This window comes from Ursus americanus, chromosome 6 (genome assembly GCF_024610735.1).
Source record: "Ursus americanus isolate L20-20 chromosome 6, mUrsAme1.1.p, whole genome shotgun sequence".
NCBI lineage: Eukaryota > Metazoa > Chordata > Mammalia > Carnivora > Ursidae > Ursus > Ursus americanus.
The window spans coordinates 38,015,837-38,041,280 of NC_142132.1; the positions used below are offsets into that span (position 1 = coordinate 38,015,837).

The 25,444-nt window shown below is 55.3% G+C and overlaps 2 protein-coding genes across 3 annotated transcripts; one reads left to right on the forward strand and one right to left on the reverse strand.

Moving 5' to 3' along the window:
• The first annotated feature begins 623 nt into the window (after positions 1-623).
• Positions 624-24,222, forward strand: RASSF4 (Ras association domain family member 4). Of its 2 annotated transcripts, XM_045809909.2 has the most exons (11): positions 647-916; positions 1,903-1,999; positions 3,907-3,982; positions 13,068-13,210; positions 14,598-14,689; positions 15,590-15,747; positions 19,314-19,415; positions 19,693-19,744; positions 20,293-20,414; positions 21,267-21,364; positions 22,703-24,222. In XM_045809909.2, the coding sequence occupies exons 1-11, from the start codon at positions 883-885 to the stop codon at positions 22,761-22,763; spliced, it is 1,035 nt and encodes a 344-aa protein (XP_045665865.2). In that variant the 5' UTR covers positions 647-882; the 3' UTR covers positions 22,764-24,222. The 2 variants fall into 2 exon arrangements, with proteins under 2 accessions (XP_045665866.2, XP_045665865.2); XM_045809910.2 differs by lacking the exon at positions 21,267-21,364 and having other exon boundaries at positions 624-916.
• On the reverse strand, positions 7,838-10,609 carry DEPP1 (DEPP autophagy regulator 1). The gene is made up of 2 exons (XM_045809913.2): positions 10,336-10,609; positions 7,838-9,775 (listed from the first exon to the last, which is right to left on the reverse strand). The coding sequence occupies exon 2, from the start codon at positions 9,747-9,749 to the stop codon at positions 9,123-9,125; it is 627 nt and encodes a 208-aa protein (XP_045665869.1). The 5' UTR covers positions 9,750-9,775; positions 10,336-10,609; the 3' UTR covers positions 7,838-9,122.
• Positions 24,223-25,444: the final 1,222 nt, after the last annotated feature.

The following is a 25,444-nucleotide window of genomic DNA, read 5'->3' on the forward strand; positions in this document are numbered from 1 at the left end:
TGCTGTTACTTCTGGGCAAATCTGGCCCTGCCACCATGAGCCTGCAGGAAGCAAGACACAGTTGTGCCATGGGCCCACAGAAGCCGCGTGGAGTGAGAAAGCCAGATACTTTTCTTGGGCTGAAGCCAGCTCTGCGTGGAAGTGTGTGAGGAACTCCCCAGACAGGGAGCCTGGCTGATCACTTTTTCCACTGGAGACTGCGGAGCTGAGGAACTGAAACCCGGTTTTGAAATCCTGTTGCCCGACAACGAGGCCCCCGCACCCGGCCCCTGTGGTGCCTAACCCTGCGCCCTTGCAGGGTAGGGCCTCGCCGTGGCGACAGCCAGGGGCCTAACCTCTCTCTAGGCCATGTTCTGCCTCCCTCTAAACCCAGGCGGAGCGGAGGTATTTATAGGAGGATTCTGAGGTCTCCGAGAAGCCCACCTGTCTCAGTTCATCCCCCTTCTCCATGTTTCCCTGCTTCCAGAATCAAATGCTCATTCAGGCCTCATGCCATCACAGAAGGCAGGCTTGTCTTGTTTGTGGATGGTGTCAAACAGGTGGGAGGAGAGGGTGTTCGGCTGGTCAGAGTCAGGGCCAAAGGGGACGGAGCGCTCTGAGGACATTAATATAACAGCAGTGGAACCTGACCTTGAACTCCCGGGAACAGGTGCACGCACACAGAGGTGGGGAAGACCTGATTGAGCCAGGTGTTTGTGAACAGACGTTGGGGTTTTGTGAAGGAGCCACTCTGCGATGTGAAGGACAAGCTGTGTGCCCTGTCTGGGCCATTTCCCAGTGTGACTTAACCCCTCGGAGTCCTAGCGGCAACTTGAGAGAAGAGGAGAGACAGGGCCACGACTGGGGAGAGAGAGAGGGAAGCTGTGGTTCCCTGCCCAACACATGGCGTGCCTGGAGAAGAGAGTTCTTGGCCAGAGTAAGTTGGAGAGGGAGAGAAGTAGAAATCTGTGCAGGGTAGCCACAAGCTAGAGAAAGCTCTAGTGGATTTCCCCGGGAGGGTTCAGCAGCTCCACAAAGCTTTCCAGGCTGTGAGGACACAGTTTCATGTGTGAATCGACTAGCAATCCTATAGGGCAGAGATCACCCCATTGCGTAGCTGAGAAAAGGCTGGAGGGTTTAAGTCATTGTGCAAGATTAATACAGGGAAGGGGTTAAGAGGCCAGAATCTAGGATCTAAATGCTTGTGCTCAAATACTGACTTTGCCATTGATTCGCTGGGAATCTTTGGCAAGGTACTCAACTTCTGTCCCTGTTTTCTCATCTATAAAATGGGAATAGGATAGTACTTACCTCATATTGTTGTTGTAAGGAGTCAATAAGATAACTCATAGAAATGCTCAACACAGTCTCCCGCATGTAGTGACCACAGTACCGATTAACCCATCACTAGGAGAGCTGGGCCAGGTGTGCTGGCTCCAGAGGCAGTGATGGGGCCACCAGCTTGGGCTCAATGGTAATGGAGGAGAAAGGCCCAGGGTGCTTTGGGGTTTGGAGGAGCAATGGAGGCAGAAACCATCCTTCAGGGTGTCCCGGCTGAGGGAAGAGAGCCTGTGGTCTGAAACATTTACGAGACTGATCCAGATCCCTCGGGATTATGGAGAGATTCTGGGAGAGGGGCTGATAGGGCTGGTCCTGGGAGCCAGCTAGCTCAGCGATTCTGACCATTCCCCCCCACCCACCAGGGGAGCTTGGCTGCCCCGGGAGGGTGTGGGGCCCCATTAAGTCCTCTGAGCCTGGTCCTTCAGCTGTGGCCACCTTGTGCCAAGGAGTGGAGGAAGTAGGGGTGCGGGCAGGATGGGAGGTGGGAAGTGAGGTTGAAGCCACAGGCTGGCACACCAGGGCTCTGGACACGGCACTGGCCAGCACTTCTCCAGGCTCACCTGTCTTTCTTCCTCTTCCTAGCAGGTAACTTCCGAGTCTGCAGACAAGAGGGGAAGATGAAGGAAGACTGTCCGCCCAGTTCTCATGTCCCCATCAGCGACTGCAAGTCCATCCTGAAGTAAGCCTCTGCGTCCAGGGAAGGGATCTTCTTGTGGCCACTCCCTGCCACAGACAGACTTTGGGTGGAGGGATTCTGGGCACCTATCATAGATAGGACGATGTGCCTGCCCCAGGGACACTGATGGGGGGCACTTCTCAAAGCCTGTCTCCTCAGAGATCAAGGATCTCTTTGGGATGTGGGTTTGACCCCTGCCTCCTCAGCCCCACAAACGCAGGAGAGGCATGCCAATGTCCGCTGTGACTCTGCACAGATGGCATTTAATTGATTCAAAAGCTAGAGAAATTCTAACATTCTTATCATGTTAAGCAGTTCAGGGAGAAAAAAAGGGAAAAAAAACTCAATACAGGTTTGGAGTTTTTACTGAAAAAAAGTGTATTTTATTGATAATGATTTTTAGCTCTGCTTACTTTTAATTTTATTTACTATCTGTCTTACCATAAACAGTGTTCAGAATACTTTTCCAAATTCATTTCTGAACTAAAGAAAAGTATATATTTTTAAATTTTATCTTGCATTTTGACTCCTGAGTCCAAATATTTTCTAAATTTGAGCAGCTCCTATCTGCCACGTTGAAGACAAGCCAGTCTCCTAGCTTTCACTGTCCTCGTTCCAGGGTCCTCCTCTCAGAGACCTAGGAAAACAGACGGCATTCCATGGCCAGGGCTGCCCACACCCTCATTTTCCTTGTTTAAATTTTATAATAAGAATAATATTAAATAGAACTTTGGGAAACATCATAATCATAAGCATAACATGATTAATTTCACCTATATGTGTCCTAACAAGTTCATGGTCGGCACTTACACACTTACGGGCACAGTGAACGTGCAACATTGACTCTTGCTGTGTTAACGGCGTCATGTTTATTGAATCACAGGCAAATCCCTTCCCCTCTCAGGCACCCTCGCCCCCACAATGGGCAGCACGCCCAACCACCAACGGCACGTGTTGCTCATCCATACCCTGGGTGGCTCCAGGGTCAGCAAAGGCACTGCCTGAAGAGGTTCTAGAACTGTCCAGCAGGGGAGCTGCGAGCCACGGTGCCTGCCAAGCCCATGACGTATGGCTGGACAGGGGTAGTGAATATAAAAGACAGGTAGAAAACACTCATTACAAAATAAAATAATGGATAAGATCTCATTAGTCATTTTTATATTGCTTCCATGTGGGCATGATACTATTTTAGATACACTATGTCATGAAATAAGATGCATTCTGAAAACGAATTTCCCCTGTTTTGTTTTCCTCTGGAATGTGACTACGAGAAGATTTAAAATGACATGCGTGCCTCGCATTTCTTATGTGCGGGCCTGCACGCACCTGCAGAGCCCCGCCGGGGTGCAGGGATTGTCTTCTGTCTGCCACGGCCCCTCTTTATTCCGGGGGCGGGGCGTTTGGGGCAGAGTGGCCTCCCTCAGACCTTCAGGATCTCCTCTCACAGCTGTCAGCGTCCCCTCTCGATCATACCTCCATAAAGGCGGGACGAGGAAGAGCCAGACTCCCCTCGTGGTGCCCCCACAGCAGCCACACCAGGCCCTTAGAGGAAGTAATATGGGGGAAAGAGCAAGAGTCTTTAAAAGGCTAATAATCCAATCTCAGGGGATTTATTGAGGAAGTGACTCAGAGGTGAAGTACAGGTAGATTGTCAGGAGCTCTCATCTGTGATAGTGAAAGTGTGCACACACAATTTGCACAACTACGTGGGCCATCTGTGAGTTTCTCTTTGTCCTCTTCCCACCCCTACACCTTCCACAAGGGCTGACGTGGGAAACCTCTAGAAGACTGAAAGGCGTGTGTCTGATGGTAGAGTCTAGTCTCTGATTGTGTGTGGCTGGCAAGACATCTGTCATTATGCTCCAAAGCCCTGCAACGCCCCACGATTATGTGTGTCTTTACCTTTTCAGGTCGGAGCTCTTAAGCTTGCTAAAAACTTACAACTGCTACCATGAGGGCAGAAGCTTTCAGCTGAGACACCGAGAGGTAAGGCCCGTTTCTCTTCTTTATTCATAGGCCACCAGCTACCCTGGTTTGCTGAGGACAGTCCTGGTTTATACCTGTTATTCCAGGTTAGTGGGACCATTCCCTTCACTCTCAGAAGTGTCCCAGTTTGGGTGACGAATTATGAGGTCGCCCATCTTCTGAGTTAGAGACCAGGTTACCAGCAGCCAGGCCGTCTCCTTGGAGGTCCTGTAGGGGGTGCTATGGGTCAGAGCATCCCCTCCCCACTCAACAGGAGTTCAGAGCAGGTGGAAATAATCACCTGCGGGTCTCCCCCTTCCACCTGGGACTTTTGCCTAGGTGAACTGCCAGGGGACACCGGAATTTGCAATCTTCGAGACTGCACAGCCCGGTCCCTTCTCTGCCCGTCCCACAGCACAAATAAGGAACTCAACACGGGGCTCTGGTTTGCTGAAGGTCACAGGGCCAACAAGAAGTGAAAGCAGTCTCTGTGTTTGCCAGTCAGAATAAACATCAGAGGAAAGCCTTGAAATGGAGGAGAGCTCCGCAAAGGGTGCTCACAGGGCCAGGCAGGTCAGAATGTGAGGGGCCCGGCAGGCTTGGGGAGTGGAGGACGCGGGAGAGCACGTCCCGTCTGCAGACGCTGCTGGGCAAGAGCGGGGGCTGCAGATAGCCAGACTCTTTCTGATTTTTCAAAAGAAGTGTAGATATCTGGAATTTCATGTGGAATTTCCCAAACCTCAAAACACCATGAGGGCTAAACAAAACTCTTCCATGGGTGCAGTGCAGGCCAGGCCAGGCTACTGTCCCACGGCCCGGGAGCCTGGATGGGAGGGAAGCTGCTGGCGCGTGGTCCAGGCAGCACCGGGCTGCTGGGATGACCTGGAAGGGCACACGCCCCACACCGCACCTCCCCTGGGCCCGCTCAGCCCCCTCGGCCTGCCCCGGGCTTCTCTCTGCAGAGCCGCTCTCTGACACCTGTCTCACCAGCCCACCGCAGCCCTGCTCCTCACTGCTGCCAGCTGGGCCCTGATGCCACAGCCCTGCTATCTCTGGTTTTGCTGTTTCTTTTCTTACCTGAGTGCCCGGCTGGTTTCACGTCCCCAGGCCACGCACAGGGTGCCACCCCAGCATGGGTGTTGGGTGACTAACCAGAAGGCACAGGCCCCGGCAAGCTGAGATGGGTCCTGAGCGCGAGCGTGCCGGGCAGTGTTGATCTAGGCTGCTGAGTGAGGAGTTGTTGTGCTGGAGGCGGGCCTGGGGTCCTCTGGCTGGGCCCCGTTCCCCAGCCCTGGGCCATTCTGTGATTGATCTAAGACTTGGCGGCTCTCAACCCGTTGTCCCCCACACCAGCAGCCCTAAGGTCCCTGGGAACTGATGGGAAATGCAAATTCTTACGGCCCTCCTGCCCCCAGGCCTGCTGAATCAGAAACTTCTTCTGTTCCCATCTGCGTCTTAACAAGCCCTCCAGGGGATTGCGATGAAGGCCAAGTTTGAGAACTGCTCCTCTAAGAGCTTGGCCTTGGCCCTTGGGATTCCCCGTGACAATCCCCTCTGCGGGAACAGTCGTGTGGGGAGTAGGCTGGGAAGCCCCAAACCTATGCCTTGTGTTTGTGTGTGATGGGACAGTCCACGTGGAAAAGTGAGAGACCCCAAAAAGGGGAAGAGGAGTTCTCGCCAGTCCCCTGTGGGAAGAAGTTAACGCCCCACAGACGGGGATTTTCCTGTTCTTAACCTAAAGAAGGTATGAGGATCTGACTTGGTCTCCCTGGAGCCAAAAAGTACCTTTCAGGAAACTTCCACAGCCTGAAGAGCCAAGGGGCGCCAGCGCGAGGGAGTAGGCATCTTGGGGGGGGAGGTGACCGCCACCACAAAGGCACTGTAGGCCTGGGCAGCACAGAGGTCTGACGCTGAATGCATGACTGATTCCTGGACACCAGGCGCCTCCATGGCCCACCCACCACCCTGTGTTCAGGCCTCTGCGGTTTCTCCGAGTGCAGATCCGGGACCTCCGGGGGCCTCGGGGAACTCACCGTTCAGGCCCCTGCCGCAGGGCCCCAGGCTGGCCTCTCCTCAGGCACTGCGGGCCCTGAGGGCAGGGCAGACAGGCACCAGGCCCCACGTACTTTGCCCCTCTGTTATTTATTGTGATTCAAGAGCGGTGTGACATGGGAATGGCTATTTTCCAGACAAAGAGATTGAGGCTTTTAGAGTTTAAGTCTCTCCTGCAAGGTAACAACACTGCAGGAGGTGGAAGAGGCCAGCGTGGCTCCAAGGCCTGAGCTCAGGCGTTTGTCACACAGCGACACCATGGCCAGCATGCGGCTTTGACAGTCCTCAAGGACGCAGGGAGCTGTTTATCACCTTCAGTCACCAAGCTAGGGTGACTTCCAGCTGCGGAGGGGCTCAGCACCGCCTGTGCCCTCCCAGAGCCGTGTGGGGCTCCAGAAGAGACCACGCTCCCTGCTGTCACTAGGCCTCCCCCCGAGCGACGGCGGCCTGAGGGCTGCAGTTTGGGGACACCTCCTCCTGGTCTCTTCTGGGGTCCATAAAACGTGGCACGATGAAGTGTGTCAGGGAGCAGGGGCCACGCCCTGGGGCAAGTGTTCCCCTGCGAATTCTCCCCCAGCTTCCAAAGGGCAAGGGATTCCCCGTACTCGCCGCCTCGATTGGAGGAGCCCAGGCACTAGCCTCCTGTATCGGAAACTTGGCCTTTGGGACACTTCTGCTTGTATTACAACAGAGAGCACGGGCAACCTGGAGCAGTCTGTGCCTTTTGAAGATAGCAAGGCATTTTCACCAGGCTGTTTGGTTGCTCCCAAGAAAAATGGAGCACCCAGAAATACCAGTGGGTAAATACATCACTGTGATGGAAAGTAGGAGCCTCCTGTTGGGCACTAGCGTGTGGCCCGGGAGGGGAGCCGGCCTCTCGTGCTCCCCCTGGTGGCCGTGAGCGCGCACCACGCCCAGTCCCCATGCTTGGTCCCAGGCTCCTGCACAGAGCAAGAAAGGGAAGGAGCATCCCCTCACTCAGGGTCTCTGCCTCTCCCAGGATGGAGAAAGTCAGGATCCCCTTCCCTCTTATAAGGGTCCCCCTTCCTTTAATGCCTGAAGGCAGGGATGACGGGCAGTTGACCGACCACTGGCCCCCGGCTGAGTACTCGGCGTGGATATGTTCCCTTGAGAGCTCCCAAGTGCTTCCCAGACTGCCCCCTGGTCAGGGCACTGCGTCCCTTCCCTACTCCAGGGGCGAGTGAGGAGGAGACTGACTGCTCTATAGGACCCCCATCACGGGGACTTTCTGCTAGGCTGTTCTGTCCCATGGGAAGCTTGGAATAATGCCAGAACCCCCTTCTTCCTGCCCTCTATTCAATTATTATTATTATTATCTTTTTTTTTTTTTGGCACTTCCTGAAGGTGCCATTAGGTTCTTTCACATCAGGGGATGTGAGCAGAGGAGCCCAGAGCCCTGTCTGACCTCCCAAACATAGCCGTGTGGTTTTTGAGCGTGGGGGGAATTGGCCAACCTCATCCTAGTTGCCTCCTTCTGGCAGTTTCACACAGCTTCGCAGAAGGGGCTCAGTGAGGCCAGCCCAGCCCACGCGGTCACGGCCAGCACAGCTCCCAGGTCCGCGCCCCCCGCCGCCTTCTTGGTGTTCTGGCTAAAGGCTGCCCCGCACTTATTTGCCAACAGAGGTCAGGGACCTGCGGGTTTGGGCAGGCCAGAGACCCAGCAGATTGTGGCAGACGCAGGCATTCCTCTGCGCTGTTTCTACTCCATCCCCAAGGGCACGTGCCCCATTCCTCAACCCCTGCAGGCTGGGAAGGGCAGGGGTGGTGTCCCCGTTTTACAGATAAGGAGACTGAGTAAATTACTTGTCTGAAATGTTTAAATGTATGGTTTAAGTTCTGTCTTCCCACAAAATACACACAAAAGAGGGCAGATAAACATTTTTAAAGTGCAAAGCAACTTTAAAATAGAAAGAAAAAAAAGGAAAGGAAGAAGGAAGGAAGAAAATAGTTTGATAATCCTCAGAGCAAGGAGATGGAGGAAGCTGAAGCAGGGTGTGAGCTTGGCGGAGACCCCAGCTCTGTCCTCCTCTGCCCTCTGTCCCTTCCGCCCTGATCGGGGTCAGCCAGCTCTGACCTGGCCCAAGGGAACAGGCCTGATTCTTTTGAGTTCTCATGCCTCACCTGCCTCTCTGAGGAAGAGGAACCCCCCCTCCCCTATTCCTCACCTTCATCTCCTTCCTTGCGAGATGCCTCTAGGCACTGGGGTTGGAGGACCCAGGGCTGGCTAAGACCTTAGGACCAGGGGAGTGAGGCCCTGGCCACTGGACTTGCCTGGGAGCAGGGCAGCGGGCCAACAGCCTGCACTTCGCCCCACAGCTTAGAAGCCCCCTGGGTGGAGGGAGGGATGGGGATGGTGGGGACAGGGCCACCTGGTCCTGTGGTTTGGCACCCCGCCAGCTGAGCTGGTGTGGGGTCTGTGTTGGCCTCAGCATAGGCAAAACTCTCCCAATGACACAACAGGACTTGTGAGCTAAAGCCTCGAAGATACCCCAGGTGCCGTCATGACAGGTTTCCCCCAAACTCAGCAGGTACATTTGGGGAAACCCCATGTTTTCTCTTGGGCTGCATGGAGCACAGGCTCTGAGGGTGGGGGCCAGGAGGCTGACCTGGGAGGGCGCAGGGCCTCGCTCTGAAGTCCCGGTGTGGCTGAGAGCTCCGCTTCTCATCGGCCACCGGCCTCACGTCCCTCCCTGTGAAACAACTGCACAGATGTGTGTATAAGCCTGTGTGCGGGGTTATAACGTGTGCCCCATGATGAATGTGGCTTTTATCCCATTTACTCATCAGAACAGCCTAGAAAGTGGGTCCCTTTAATTACCCCCATTTTACCCACGAGGAAACCAATGAACAGAAATGTTAAGTAGCTTGCTCAAGGTGCCCAGCCAGCAAGGAACAGTGCAAGCAGGATCAGTAGCACCACATGCGGCCAGATAGGCTGTTCTCGCTCTTCATGGGGCCGGGGGTGTCTCGCTATGAAATGCCCAGGCAGCCCCTGCAGAAAGGTGTCTCCCTCTCAGAGACCTGGTGAGGAGGGTGGGGATGTGCACAGACCAGCGTGCTCTGTACAGAAGCCTTTATTGGGGAGGGGTTAGAGCTCCTGGATCACTGGGAGGCGCAGATAGAGAGTTCTGAGGGTGCTGCTGGGGCGGGGGGCTGGGGGGGAGGCCACGGCCCCACAGAGTTGCCTGGAAGCCCAGGAGTCCTGGTGCCAGTCCCTTGAGGGTCTTGCCGGAGAGTGCCCCTGCACCCTGGCATCCCAGAGTCTCCCTCTGGGGGTCCCTCGGGCCTTGCCACTGTCCATCTGTCTGTGTGGACCCCAGGAGTGCGCAGAGGAGCCAGTCCTCCTTGGTGGGTCCCGCCTACTCGGCCGCTTTTCCTGGGACTCCCCGAAGAGCCAGTCCAGGGGGTCGACAGTGCCGTCCCCGGGCGGTGCCGGCTGCTGACCACTGAAGCGGGTAGTAATGTCCTGTAGGGACTCAGCAGGGCAGCTCTTCTTGGAGGCCCGGGCCGGCCGGGGGTTTCTGCTGGGACGGGCCCCGGCTGTGGCCACGTCCAGCACTGACGTGGGCTGTGCCAGCTCACAAATGGACTTCACATAGTCATCCAGGCTGGGGGAGGCCGGGGGCTCCTGCCCGGGCCCCCCGGGCAGCATCTCCTCCAGGGTCTCCTGAATCGTGGGCAGGTGGGCCACGGGAAGCAGTAGCCGGGACCTCATGGCCGGCGGCGACTGGAAGCAGCGACCTGTTGATCAACAGAGGACTGGGGGTGAGGGTCTGCCATTCTGTCACCCCTCGTGTGTCCCCTCTCTCAGCTGAGGCTGCCTGGGTGATTCACGGGCCTGAGAGTGGAGTGAAGTCTGCAGACCCACGCCCAGGCTCAGACTCCTGGAGTCTTCCTTCCTGCTGACACTGAAAGCCACGTGCTCAAGAATCTACGTTACTGTTGTTAAGAACCCGTACAAATGAGAGAACCCGGACTAACAGACTGGAGGCAGAGGGAGCCTGGGTGTGAAACCAGCCTCTGCTGCTTCCTGACCTGGGGACCATTGGCAAGCTCACCTCTCCAAGCCTTCCGCGACCGTCATCAAACAGGGTTGTAAATACCCCCTGGAAAGGGTGTTGTAAGAAACGCATGGAATGAAATCCCTCTAGGAATGCGAAGCCGTCCGCGGCCACTATCACTGCCATCCACTGCATGTCCTGGTCTCCGACCCACAGTGAGGCCCTGCATGTCCCCACCCTCAAAGTCCAACAAAACCTTTTTGTCGTTTCTCTAACCAGAAGGAAGTTGCTCTCTCTTACCTGTAGCTGACGGAAGCTGGGGATCACAGGGCTGCTGGATGAGCCAAGGAGGGTCCTTGGGAAGACCCAGGAAGCTCAGGGTGGAGGGTTGGGGGTCCAGCAGTCTGAGCCCGGTGTCCAGTGTGCAATGGCCAGGAGGTGGACGGTGAGCACGACGGTGGGGACGACAGGCCACCGTCCGGCGTGCAAGCCTCCCCGAGCTGTCCGGTGAACCTGGAGGCCTGGCAGCTGCTTTTATAGTTCCCCACCGGCCATCAGTTATTGTCACGAGGGCCAAAAATAGCAGTACACAGGAAGGCTCTCAGAGGCAAACAGCCTGGCGGGCGGGGTTTGGCCCAGCCCGCAGCCTGGAGCTGTGGGAGGCTCTGGGGATGTTTACTCTCCCGGGCAGGGGAGGCGTGGCACCGCTCCTGCCCCCTCAGGCCCAGGGAGAGGTAAGGAGCCCCAGTGAGAAGGGAAGTGTTCACTGGGACTCAGAGTCAGAGGACCCAGAGTGACTTCCTCACTTAAGGAAATGTGAGGCTGTGGGACCCACATTCCAGTCCTGCCCCGGCCCGCGTGCCCTTCCCCACCTGTACGGTGGGGAGCCCGCAGGTCCTTCTGCTCTGCCCTCAGTTTCCTCTGATTTGACCAGACACAGCTGCAGCCCGACAGGGCCTCCCCTCCACCCCGATGGGGCCAGGCTGAGGGACAGTGGAACAGTGGTTGGGGGGCAGCTTGGGGGCACATGTGCTGTCTGTGCAGGGACACGGGGCCTGAGTCACATCAGGCCAGCAGACCCCAGCGTCGCTGATCCCTGACCTCGGAGGCTGCAGCTTGGTTTCTGCCCCTTGCTCCCAGACCCAGAGCAATTCCTCCTATCTCCTTCACTGAGAGGTCTCCAGAGCCTTCCTATGGCATGTCTGAAGGCCCAGCCTCAGCGTGTCCGGCCGCACTGGCCCTGGCCCAGCGGCGCTGTCTTCTCCTGCCCCTCCGAGCACTAAATGCTCTCCTGACTCTCAGACCCGGGACTGTGACTGCTTGATCTCCCTCCACGCAGGGTCCGGCGTGGGGCTGGCAGGCAGTGGGGCTCTGTGAATGAGCTTGCCGGACTGTGTCGGATGGGGCGGGGGGGATCTCTCTCAGTGTGTTGACCTCTGACAGAGGTATCTGAGGCCAAGACAGAAAACAAAGAACCAAACCCCATTTTGGGGTTTCTTCCTGCCCCCTTTAACTCCAGTGAATCAATCCAGGCTTTCCTTTGCAGGGAGCGTTAGTTACCTGCCTGGGACTGTGTAATGTCAGTGGTTATCAAAAAGTGCTCTGTTTTTATTGTTGTTGTTTTCTTTTTTTAACAAAAAGTGCAAATTCATTGCAAAAGCTATGTGTATTTTTGATAACCTTGAACAGAGTGGAACTATTTTCTCTGTGGATAATAGGGTGTTATAAGCGATTACTAACTTACCATGAAATCGATCCTGCAGGACAGCTCGGTAAGCCCTTCCGGGGATACGAAGACGTTTCCACGCGGTCCCTTATTCTCACAAGGCTTTCAATGCCTATAAGGAGAAAGAAATGGAATTCGTGAATCTAAGGCAGTGTTCAGGATAGCAATGGGAGTATAGCACCCAGGGCCCAAAAATAAGATAACAATGGGAGAATGATGTTTCACGTTCATTGCCAAAAGGCTAGTATCGAAGCAGCTTGGGGGCAGGTAGCTGGGAGGACCACGGCTCTGGGGGCAGTGGGGCTGAGAAGGTATCAGATAGATGCTCTGAAAGCAGCCTGGCCAGGCACACGCGTGGGGCAATTTGGCTGGGCGCAGAGAGCCTGGAGGTGGTCACACATGGATAGGAGCCTGAAAGAGGTCAGAAACAGAATCAAAGACCTGAAGGGTGGGAGGGGAAACTGGCTGAGGGTGCCTCCGGAGGGTTCTGTCTATTAGGACCTCAGGGCCTGGCAGGAGCACGGTAGCTGTGCTGTGTGCAGACCTTGGGAAATCAAGGCTGGTTGGGGACACAGTGAAAGCTGTTGTAGACACTCTGAGTGTTCATGCCAGGAGTGGAACGTGGGGGCTGGCAACGTGCAGATAGTGAGAAAAGCAAGACCAGCCCTCGGGAGAGAAGGCAGCTTAGAGATCAGGGTGGGCCCAGCCCACTCGAGTGGCTCCTGTGACAGTTGGGAGCAGTATGGGGAGAAGGGTGAGGCTGAGACCCCGCTCCAAGGAGCAGCCACCCCTGCTCTGGTGGGCATGGAATCCAGTGCCCTCAGCACGTTTGCAGTAGGACCTGGTGACCGTGGGGCCCCTCCCCAGATGCAGTGTGGGGAGGGGTGGGGAAAGACAGCCCTGCCTAACACCAGTGTCACTGTGGACATGCTTCTCTGGAACGTGTTTCCTCACCCGTGTGGACGTGCTTGCTGGATAGCAGCTGAGTTCCTGTGGGACGCCTGACTCAGCCGTTCTGTCCCAGGCCATGCCCGTGACCAGACGTGAACTGAGCGGTAGAAGGGCATGCCTCAGGCTTCCTCTGGTCAGCCCCATGGCCTCACGCCCTGGAGCACATAGAGGCTCGCGTGCCTACACCCAAGGGAGGACGGGACCCCAAGGAGGAGAAGTGTGTTTGGGGCAAGAATGATCAGGGGAGTCCCATGGGGGAGAGGCTGGGCCTTAAGGGGGCTCAGGGAAGGTGGGCAGTGACCCCTGAGGAGGGCTGCTCTGGGGAAAGAGGCTAACCTGTGTGGGTTCCCCACAGGAAGAAGGTGCTTTGATCATCGAGGGGCTTCTCAACATTGCTTGGGGACTGAGGCGACCTATCCGGCTCCAGATCCAGGACGACAGGGAGCGAGTGCACCTCTCCTCAGCCTCCTGGACACCCGGCCAGCCTGGCTGCCCCCTGTGAGTGCTGGGATGGCTGAGGCAGGGCCAGGTGGCTCCCTTGGCACCTGTTCAACATGAGCTTACTGTTTGGGGTCTCCAGGGGGTGGTGTCCTCAGCCTCGGGGCAAAGCCCTGCTCCCAAATGGGACACATGAGAGCACAAGCCAGCCTTATCCTCGTCACCCCGTGACTGCCTAAGCCCGTGGCCTCACCTGCCAACAGTGGTCTTTCTAGATGATGACCAAATCATCTCACTCTTGGAGAATATTCCAGACTCCCATCACCTCCGGTTGTGTTTCTCATACATTCACAGGAGCCGCCTTATCTATAAGGAAAGGAGCTGTGGCCAGGGAGCTTCCAGCATCCTGGGCAAAACAAACGTTTCTTAGCATCCCTGTTCTCCCTTAAAAATTCACACAAATGTAACCTCCTACTACTCTACTTTCATTTTAATACCAGAATTTGTTTTTATAAATTTATTAGCGCTTAATGTCAGACTTATTTTAATATCAGAAATATGTTTTAATCATGATGAAACCGTTTCCTACCTTACCGCTTAACAAACATCTGCCTCCTCCCCCCGCCTCCCCCCAAAAAAGGGCAGTTAGCTGCTGAGTTTTACTTGCTTCTGCATGTAATGAAGCCTTCCAAGAGGCAAAAATTCAAAACATTTTCCCCTTCAAAAATTCAAGCAAAGTTGCTATTCTGAGGGCACGTAGCACCTTGGCACCCCCTGTGCACCCCATACAGACTTAGAGTAGAACGTTTGGAGCAGCTTCCTAGAAGGGCGACAGGTGTGACTCGTGAGTCCCCCTCCCCAGGGTAGAAGCAGCCGCAGGAGCAGTCAGGCCGCAGGAGCAGTCAGGCCGCAGGAGCAGTCAGGCCGCAGGGCCCGCCGAGGCCTCTCAGCTGGGTTCAGCTCTTCGCCTGCCCCTCCCTGGCTCCCGCAGGCCCTCATGGCCTTCCCCAGCCCGGCCCCAGCTTCCCGGGCTTGGACTCCGCCCTGCCCAGAGCCCAGAGGTTGGCCTCTCCAGCTTGCCCCTGCCTGACTCGCCCTCAGGCCTGAGGGAAGCCCGGAGAGCCCGCCCGGCACTGGGCCGCAGACAGCGCCTCCGTCAGCGCGGGGCCCAGGAGCGCACGGGCACAGGGCGTGTGTCCCCGTGTCTGCCGCGGGGACGAAGCTGCTCGGGTGTGCAGGGCACACTCCCTCTCCTTGCAGCAGACACTGTGGCAGTCCTCTGCTGCTCTTTAATACTTGACATTAACTCGGTGTGGAGTAGAGCCTTACCTCGGCCAGCCCTGCTTCTCGCCCCTGTCCTGTCCACAGAGGCAGCCAGCCTCTTCACTGCGACTTGAGCTCCTGTTTTCTGTCAGCAGCTCTCTGAGCACCTTGGCTGTCTTTTCAGAAAGGAGCCGCTTCTTCAGGATGGCAGGGTCCCTGCCCAGGAGCCAAGCGCTCAGACAACACACAGGGCCGAGAGTTCCAGAGACAGCTCAGGTAAGTGGGCCCTCAAGCTACCTGAGACCCCAGCTCACTTGGCCGGGGTAGGAGAGGAGGGGCTCGGCTCCTGACCACCATCTCTGAGGAACAGCGTTGTGTTGGCGCGCCAGGCCGGCTCAGTCGGCCAAAGCGTCCAACGCTTGATTTTGGCTCGGGTCATGGTCGCAGGGTTGTGAGACTGAGCCCTGAGTTGGGCTCCATGCTGGGCGTGGAGGCTGCTGGGGATTCTCTGTCTCTCCCTCTGCCCCTGCCCCTCCCCCCTTGCTGTCTGTCTCCGTCTCTAAGAAGAAAAGAGAAAAGAAAGACCAGCTGCGTGGAGGAGCACAGAGCGGCTGTATTGTCTTCACGCCCTTGCTAAACACCTCCTCGGGACAAGACACGCTCCTCTGCTCCTCACTTAAGAAAAGGAAGCAGAGGTGACATCGTTGGACGTAATTTGCCTGAGTCCCCTGCTTTATAGAAAGGAGAGAACAGCAGCAGCAGGCATGGCTCCCTCCTGGCCCTGCGGGCCTCTAGGACGGGTCTTCCTCACACTCTGGAGCCCAGACGGCTCATCTTTGCGTCCTCCCCTCACACTCAGTGGGGGCTCAGAGGACAGGGCGGGGCGGCCCAACACCTGCCCTGGGCGCCCAGAGACGGAGGCCCAGGCCGCGGGCATACGGCGTGGTGGCCCAGGTGATCCTGTCTGGGGGTCGGCTCTCCCGTCTGCGAAGTGGGCATCAGCCACGCTGGACGGCTGCCACTGTCACGGGCACAGCACCCGCAGTCCCGTCTGCTGCAGGAGGCATGACCTCAGAGCTCCCGACCCGGCCCACGCGCCTCACACCGCAGCCCACAGCAGGGCTCTGGCCCCTTCGCTCCAGCCCGGACTGACCTTCTCACCCGTCCTCACCGCAGAGCCCCTGGAGGAGGACGAGGAGACCCCCCAGCTGATGCGGACCAAGAGCGACGCAGCCTGCGTGATCCAGAGGAGGCCCCGGGCCCGCGCGCCCGGCGAGGCCCAGAGGATCCGGCGACATCGCTTCTCCATCAACGGGCACTTCTACAACCACAAGGTGAGGTTCCAGCCCGGCCTCTCCCCGGGGCCCTGAAGCCGAGGCCGCAGGGAGGCGGCCCCAAGCCCGGGACAGCTGCTGGGCCTTCTGAAGGCCAGGCGGCGCCCTGGTTTGTCAGCGTTCGCCCGGCCGCGGCCCTGCGTGCTGGCCCGCTCCTGTCTGCGTCCTCGCGGAGACAGGGGCTCGGAGGAGAAATGGCCGACAAAGTCGCAGCAAAGTAACATGCCAAAAAAAATCCACATTCTAGCTGGTGACCCCAAAGCCTGTTTTGGGTTTGTTGGTGGTGTTTTGTTTTGTTTTGTTTTTTTGTTTTGTTTTGTTTTGTTTTGTTTACCACATACTCACTGTCAATCCATTTTCATAAGTTGTATGGATCTTTGGAAAGTAATGCCAAATTTATGTCTAATTAGGCAATTTTCTCTGAGGTTTCCACCCGAGCTCAACTGATGGTTTTATGGGAACACGATGTGCTGCTGGCCTTCCCCCTGGGTAGCTTAAGCCCTAGGTTGAGGTGTGCCCAGGGGCACGTGTTTCTGGGCCCCAGAGAACCCGCACTGCTCCTGGTTCCCAGCACTTAGCCTTTTGTCCGAGTATGTATTGTACTGACCTGAGGAAAAGATCTCCCTCCCCAGATGACATCAGTCCCTAAACAAACCAAACTGTAAAAGGAGAAGTTGATTGTTTCTATAAATGGCATGAGTGGCAGTTTGGGTGAGGCCCTGGATGGAGTGTCCTGTAACAGGGCCACATCCTGCAGCGCTGGGAAATGGGGGCAGAGGTTTCCAGTAGAAGCAGCTGCCCGTCTTGATAGGCGATGACTCACGGGAGGGGGAGGGGGCCTGGCAAAGGCAGCTCTCAGGGTCAGATCTGAAGAACAGTTGCACAGGTTAGGTCTGCGAGGGGCCGTTCCAGTGCTCTGGAGTACCCTGGACTTTGGGGTGAAGAATTCATCAAGGCAAGCAGAAGGGACCCTGCCTTACTAACAGGACCCCCTCCCCCCCACTCTGGTCTGGGTCTGCAATAAGTGTTCATGGGTGACACTAGGTTATCCTTGCGACGTGCACGGAAACCCAGGACTATTTGAGAATAGTTTCCCGAGAGGGTGTAGGGTTGAAGTTAAGCAGAGATTAAGGATGGTTTAGATTAGCCAAAGGACCGACGATCTGACTTGAATATTCTTTAAATCTTGTTCCAAAGGGGTTTAGTCTGTAAAGTGTTCAGTAAGTATATTAGCCATGTATATGCTATTTTGAGGAATTATTCAAAAATTTCTAAAAGAATATTTGCATGGGTTTAGGCTCTTCGTATTTCTACATTCCTAAAAAAGGAAGCTTTTGATCCATGACTCAAGGTAACAAATAGCAGGGTTTATCTCTAGCACATTCACCCTCTCCGCTAAGGGAATCATTCATTTCTAAGAGGTGCACCTGGCACATTAAACGTTATTGTCGTCATTGCAAATGCCCCAGAGACATGGAGATGTCTGAGCGGTCTGTAGCCTTTGAAATGAACAGAAACGAAGAGTGAGGGCTTTTATCGGAGCCTTTCGTGTCCATGGGAGCCCCCCTGGCAAGAAGGGCTCCTCAACCCACTAGCCTGCATTCCAGTCTGGGCAGCTCTTTCTCCCAGTAAAAGAAGGTGGGTTCATTCTTCCAGGCAAACGGACTAACTTCCAGGACGGGAACTAGTACCTTAGGCGTGTTGGACAGTTGAGTCCCATCTCCTGGCCGAGTAAGGGGCTCCTTCTCTCTCCCTTACTTGCAATCCATTTGGAATCAGTGTTCTGAGAAATCAGGTGACAAAGTACTTGAGTCACAGGCAACAAGTAAAACAAAAACAAAAACACCTAGAATTGACTTCCAGACGTTGTTATTCTGGATTTTATTTCTTAGAACGGCACACCATTACTTCACTCAATCGTTTTCCCAAACTATTCTGATTCACAGCAGTGCTGGCATGACTTCCAGACTCAGTGAAACTTGGTACCTGTCCCATTGTTTTGTCCTGGCTGTTAGATTCAAATGTGTTCTACTGGAGAGAAACCATTGTGGTTAGAGATGGCAAAGTAGCCATAGGACCTTTGTTACTACTTGGAGCTGGTCAATATCATCTTGAGATAAGGCTCCAGGCAGAAGAAACACTAATGATGTCTTGTTGACAAGACCTTTCTTCTCCTTAAAAGAGCCTGACTCCTCTATTCCATATTTCTTGGGGACTGGAAGCCTAGTCTGGCTTTCTGTGTAACCCAGAGTCATTCTGCATGTCAACTATGGAGGAAGCAGGTCTGGGTTTGAGCCTGACTCTGGTACTTGGGGACACTGAGCAAGTCCTTCATATCCCTGAGCCCCAGTTACATCCCTGGGAAAGGAGAGCTAGGACCATAGAGGAGGAATGTGTAAATTTGAATTTGGTTTTGGAAAGCAAGGAAGAGCTCACCTCAGGGAAGTGAGACTCACAGGGAGGTTCCAGTGCCATGGGGGTAAAGCATGGGGTTTCCAATGGCTCTGCCCTTTTTAGATGGGTGACCGTGACAAGCTACAAGTCTCTCCAAGACTCTGTGTCCTTTTTTAAAAGGAGTACTAGTGACAGGTACTTCAAAAAGCTATTGTAAGGATTAAATCAAAGATTTTAGGTGAAATGCTTAGCAGGTCTATAACCCGGCTAGTGCTCATTGAGGACTTATTAAGCCTCAGGCGATGCCCCGGTTGACTATATATATGGTGTCTCACAGGCAAAGGCAAGATACCTGCAGGAGTATAATGGGACCCCCAAACTATGAAGAGCTTGTGTGGCTGGACCACAGGGCATTATGGAGAGAATCAGTGTATCACGCGTGCAAACAGTGAGAGGAGGAAACAATGGTATTCTTTAGGCTATGGGAAGCCTTCAGATACTTCTAACTAGACCTATGCCAGAAGACAGTACTTCTCAAATTGTACTATGTGGAGAGAATCACCTGGTGGTTTCCTCAAAATGCAGACTCTGATTCAGGAGTCTGGGGCTGGGAGCCAAGACCCTGTGCTAATGCAGCTGGTCCAGAACACACTTGGAGTTGCAAGGTTTTTGAAAGGTTGTTCCTTTGGGCGGCAACATGGAGAATGGATGGAAAGCGCAGAGATTGGAAGGGGAGAGGTGGGACACTGATGCAGTGTAAACTGAGAACCTCTACCACTGGCAGAATGGGGAGGAGCACACAGATTCCAGAACTTTCAGTCTTAGAATCAACAGACACTTGGCAATTTGAGCCAAAGAAAGAGTGAGCAGGAGACTGGTTCCCTCACCCCCTGTGAAGTACTTCCATGGGCCTGGCCCCTAGGGTCAGAGAGCTGGCCCTGATAGCTCTGGAGGCATCTTTCTTACAGGCCTCTGTAAGACGGGAGCTGCTATAGCTTCCCCAAGTGCACCACATGTGGGCACAGCTGTGTGGGGATCTGTGACTAGACAGACACAGGTTTTTCCAGAGCCCAGGTCCACCTGTCGCTCCAGACCATTTGGCTGACAGTGTGCCCAGACCCTGCGTGATGTCAGCTCCGTGTCAGCTCTGAACTGCCCACCTCCCCCTGCAGACCTCGGTGTTTACTCCTGCCTATGGGTCCGTGACCAACGTGAGGGTCAACAGCACCATGACCACTGTGCGCGTGCTCACCCTGCTGCTGAACAAGTTCCGAGTGAGTCTGGCCATGAACGGCCTTGCCCCGGGATGCTGGTGGTTTGCGGTCCTGTTGGGGGAGCTGGCCAAGACTGGGGAAGCTGCCTACGGTTCCTGGGTAGAAGGTCTAGAAGAGTTTCCTCTGCTGACGCGGTGTCCCTGGGATTTTAAGCAGAGAGAGGGGAGGATCCTTGGGGACTTCTGTGTGCAGCACTGGGGGTGTGGTTCCTGCCAGGGATCCCTTCCTGTCTCATCTCATAAAGCCCTGGTCTGACTTCCTGTCACTGCCCGCACAGGTGGAAAACGGCCCCAGTGAGTTTGCGCTCTACATTGTTCATGAGTCTGGGGGTAAGTGTCTGCCTGTGCTTCCAGATCATAAAAACCAAAGTCTCTGTCCATTTGGCAAGCTCACTGACCATGCTCCTTCTCTGAGGGCCATCGTGAATGCTCTCCCGGGCCCAAACCCAGGCACACTCGCTGCCCCTTTCAGAATCCCGCCAAACCCACAAGGGAAGCCACTGTCTTTGACTTCACTCCGTTGGGAGGGGCTGGGGATGCACATCACGGGCTGTGAGCCGGAGCTGAAGCCCCTCGACCCCTGAGAGCTGTTGTAGAACCCACCTGTCCCTCTGTGCAGGGTTCTGCTTCTTAGGAACTGAGCAGCCTGGCCTCCCCGTGTCCACTCTCCCCTGTCTCCTACTCCCTGGGCTCCTGTTCCTCTCTGACCTGTCTTTGCTGAATGTCACAATCACACATCATTCAGGGAAACCTTCTCTTCAAGGTCTGAGAAGGCTCCCGGGCCCCCTGGACATCCATTTTCTACCACATTCCCATCCCGGAACAAAGAGGGGCAATCCTAATGCCCCACGAATTTTGTAAATGGCCTTCTTTTTCAGAGCGAACAAAATTAAAAGACTGTGAGTACCCACTGATTTCCAGAATCCTGCATGGGCCATGTGAGAAGATCGCCAGGATATTCCTGATGGAAGCCGACCTGGGCGAGGAAGTTCCCCACGATGTGAGTCAGGGCTGAGGCTCAGGGAGGCCTGCTCCTGAGGGAGGGGCTGGATGACGGCATGGGGGACTCCCCAGGGCTCTGGAGGTGAGCTTGGCCAGAGCCCTCCGGAGCGATGTCTCACATAGCAGTCCTGAAGGGCCCCAGGCCCAGCACAGTGAGGGCTGCAGCCTCCCTCCTCCTGTCAATCAGTGCCCCCCAGCTCCAGCAGCTGGCCTAGGGAAAACGGAAGTGGGGTCCTAAAAACCACTGCCTGTGCTTTCCCCTCAGGCAGGCAGAAACTTTTCCTCTGTTAGGGCGTGTTTAGTTGTCCTTACACTAAAGACCCACACAAGTGCTCCTTAAGTAGGGCCTACCCGGGCCTATGGAAGGGAAACAGGTGGCTACGTCCCACCACAGCCTGCATCCTGGGCTAGGAAAGAGCATGTTGCCGAACTCCCTTGCACAGAAAAGGCCTGTAAGGTTTGGACCCAAGGTGAAGGCCAGTGACCCTGTATCCCTCGGACCATTCACAGAGGAGTGCAGCTTCATTCCACTGTGAGAAACAATGGCGTTCCCAGCGCTCCTCTCCCCCACCCCAGAGACCACCCTGTGTAGTTCTGCTCTCAGTCCAATACTTTTCCTAATATCCAGCTTCATCTTTCTTCCCAGGGATAACAGGCTGTGAGGTGAGCAGGGCTTCTCTGTCCTCCGTCCTAGTACAGACCGAGTGTTGGGGGTGGGTGGGGAGAAGGGCAGCCACATCCTTGGCTATAAGACATTGCTCAGTTGGCTGCTTGTGGAGGCCCTGAGGAAAAGAAAACACATTTTTGGCTTCTAATTTAAAGCACATTAAAATGTTCTTGGATTTTCTAGGTCGCTCAGTACATTAAATTTGAAATGCCGGTGCTGGACAGTTTTGTTGAAAAATTAAAAGAAGAGGAAGAAAGAGAAATAATCAAACTGACCATGAAGTAAGCCGCACATAAGGAGCCAGTCTTGGGTCCTGACCAGCAGGGCAAGTGCGCAGGGCAGAGACGCCAGGCCGGGGCTGGGCAGCTCTCCCCTCCGGGGCACGACGCTTGCCCGACTCAGGGAGGCCTGCCCAGCCTGGCTCCCCAGCACCGCCCGCTGGCCCCCTGCTTGGTAGTGCGGGCAAGCTGGGGTGACAGCCTGCGGAAAGGGCAGGTGGCAGGGCAAACCCCCCCATCTGGCATCAGCACCTCAGCAGCGCAGGAGGGTCGCTGCTGTTGAAACTGAGCTCGGGAGAGTCAGGCAGGAGCTCGGGTGGGCGCTGGACCAGGGTCACGAGCTCCTAGTGACACAGCCTTGGAGGAGCAACTGAGGAGAGGGCCTGCTCAGGGCACATTCAGCCTGGTCTGGGCCTTTCCTACTAGTGGGAATTCTGAACCTGCCAAAAAGCAGTGGCTGGTGGAACCTTCGGTATCAGCTGGGGGTTTTCAGGTGCAGGGGACCTGTTCAGTGGGAAGGCAAGCAGGTGTCACCTGCTGGCTCCTGGGGAAGCTACATCAAGGCCTGGCCGGGTGAGGCTAGCCAAGCTGCATCCACCGATGATTGACCTGTCGCTCTGCAGAGTGAAGGGTGGGGTGGAGGGAGCATGTGGGGCACTCAGCCAGGGCCAGGGTTGGAGTGCCCTCAGGAAGGGAAGGAGGCAGTCTGCTCACGGTGAGAGGCCTGCAATCAGGACGCTCGTTTGGATTCCGGTTTCTGGCTGAATGAGTTTTGGAAAGCCACAGCCCTCCCCCTATCCCCCACCCTAACCTTCCGTCTGTGCAGGGAGGCCCCATTCGGGAGGTCAGCAGAGACCCCCGATCGGAAGGGACAGTCCACCATGCAGTCTGCTGAAGGGTCAGGGAGCTGGAAGGGGACCTGGGGGTCACCTGGCCGGTCCATTCAGGGCACAGAGAGGAAACTGAGGCCCGAGGTGAGGAAGGTTGCCGCACAGGTCACTGACGAGCCTGGGCCTGAATGCAGGCTTCCCGATCCCTGCTCTGCCACCCTGTCCCCGCCCCCCAGCATGCTGCTCTCTGTACTGGAGAATCTTTGGAATAGAAACAGCACATTCTGCGTTCGAAGCTTGACAGGGTCTGCAGCCCCTCTGACCGCTCCTCTGAGCTGCTGGTCTTGCAGGGTGTGGGCCTGGGTCTGCCCTCTCCTTGGTGGAGGAGAGGTGGGGGCTGCTAGTCCCCCTTGGGTCTACTGGCCCAGCCATCTGTGCGCTCCCTGGCTCTGTCCCCCTCGCCCTGTGTCCTCCCGTGTCAGTGAGTCCTCTTGGCTGTGTCTCTCTCCAGGTTCCAAGCCCTGCGTCTAACGATGCTGCAGCGCCTGGAGCAGCTGGTGGAGGCCAAGTAGCCAGCCAGCACCGGCCTCCCCTGCAGCCCCCCACAGCCAGTGCACACTGCGTGCGGGTGGCCGGGCCCTGACTGGTCACACGGACTGAGAGCCACCGGCTGAGGAATCTAGCCCCCGCGCTTCTGCATGTCTGTCTGCCTCAGTACCATGCATCCCGTGTCCCTGGCTCTTGGCTCCAAGCTGAGCACTCACTGGGCCCAGAGCCAGGCCCGAGGAGCCATGAATTTGCTTGGTGGGGTCTATGTGTGAGGCTTGCCTGGGCAGTAAGCAGCCCTGAAGCTGGGGCACTGGCCACATTATGTGGCTGGATAGCGTGGCCGGTCCTGTTCATGCCACACCTCTTTTGCTCAGGAGAGCAGTATCTGATCGAGCCTGTGGGGTGTGTGCTCTATCTGCTTTCCCAGTGCCTGGGCTCAGAGTTTCTGCCTGGCCACAGGCCCCTGCCCTCCTCATCCACGTGAACCCTGAGAACCCTGTCTGCCCTCACCTCATGCTGCTGTTCGAGACTCTGCTGCGAAAAGCAGGGGCTGCCAGCAGATATGGGATGTGTCCTGCTTCTGGCCATCACTTCCCATGGCATCCCTGGGCTCCAAGACTTTGGTGCCACCCTGTGAGCATCACACAGCCTGGCGCCCCGGCAGCAGAGGTCAGACCCGGGATAAGACCATGAGCATCCCATCCTCTCTCTGCAGCACTGGCTTCTAACTTCTTGTTGGGACCTGAAGAATTCTTATAAGGAGCTTGCTGCAGAAAATATGGCACTCTTATCACATAGAGGTGGCGGCCCACATGGCACGGGAAGGAGGCCAGCCCAAGTGCGGCAGAGTCCAGGGCTCAGGCAGTGGCTCAGGAAGGCAATGCTCAGTCCCCATAGCCGCTGTCCCGTGGATGCCTATGTGCCTCTTGCCCTTTCTGGGCTTATTCTTTCACCCTCTACACTTCCCATCAAAGGGGCACAATGAGGAGAAATGTCTATTTGAGGAGAAAGGGCTTTGAATTCCCTGGGGCCAGAACAATTTGGATTTGTCAACCGATGGAGAATTTCTGGAATGAATGGGAAGGCCTTTGCAAAACTATGCAACAGTTTACATTGGTCATGTGAAGTGTTTGTCCAAAACAGAACAAGTTAAACCAAATTCTTTCCCCACTGAGGCCTGTGGATAGTGGATATAAAGAGAAGAACTATAAAGTCTTCCCAGTATAAGAGACATTCCAGCTCTGCTCCATGCAATGGCTCCTTCCCAACACCCATAAAGAGCAGAGCCTGGGAGCAGCCATGCTGCGTTGGACCCACTGTTCCGGACAAGCTTCATGCCAGGATTTCCCCGGCCTAGCTCCATCGTCACAGAGACGTGCAGAGGTGCCCCAGGGAGATCCCCTGCAGTATCTGTCATCTCTGCCCTCCCTTCCTTTCCTAGTCTCCTAGGTGCTCAATAAAGGTGTGCTGTATTGAACTGAAGAGTTCGGACCAAGCCTTCTTTTTGTGTATGTGTCCACCCTGACTCCAAGCTCTAACCTCTGAAACTTTTATCCTACAGGATGTGTGGCCAAATTTGGCAAAAGAGCCCAAGCTGAGCCACAGCCTGCTGCTCTGGACCCCAACACGACTCCTTCATTTCAGTGCATATCCTGAGGACGTGTGTGGGGCCTGAGGACAAAGGCAGCCAAAGGGCACAGAGGAAGAATCACTGCTGGGGGTCTGTGGGCAGCCTGGAGGTTGAGCAATAGGGTCACCCTGATTCACAGAATCTCAGCATCAGGAGGACCATAGGAATCTTCCAGGCCGGGGCTCAGATGGGACGGCAATAGCACCTCAGGGAGGGTAGAAAACAAATTAAACCGGCTTCCCCAGCTTGTTCTACACCCTAACCCATATTCACAAGCTCAGGTCTAGTTCAACTGCAAATCCATCGTTCAGCAGCAATTGGGCCAGGCTGGCGCTCAGTCCTGGAGGGACAAAGACAGAGCCACGGATCACCTCAACAGGAGCTGTTCAGCGTTATCCTCAATCAGAGAAGCAAGCTGGACACCCAGGAGGGTCAGGGGACCAACAGAGGATAGAGCTGTTGTAGGTCCCTGGAAAGAAGCCTGGAGGCTGAGCCCAGGTTGGAATAGGTGGCTTTCCAATCTGAGAAACATCTGGCAGCTTAGGAGCAGGACAGGGCCCTGCACATGGGAAGCCTTCGGATCAGGAGGCCCTCTGAAAGCACTCGCTGGTTTTGTTTTACAGTTTTTTCATGTTTAGGATTTTTCTTTTTTTTTGCAGTTGTTACAATATTATTTAAGGCCTGCCCAGATAAGCATCACTTTTGAAATAGACATTATCAGAACTAACTTCCAAATATCGTAGCTAAGAAAAAGCAGGAGCAAGTTGCACAGGAAAGGGAGAAATGTACACTTCTATAGTCATCTAAGGGGTTAGTTAGCCAATCTTTTTATCAATAGTATATTTGCTTTTCAGAGGCAATTTGAAAAGCTGCTAATTCAGCTCACCGTGCTACCGCAATTGCAGACTTTCTCTGCTAGGCTCTGTGGTTTCCTGCTAGGTTATGTGGGAGTTTTATTTTCCTCTCTCCGTAGAGCTGACCGTATTTCTCATGTGCTCCCTCACCGACTAGTATCTCAGGCAATAAAAGTATCCAAAAACAAAGTAAGGATTCCTATGAGTGAATGTCCTCTCC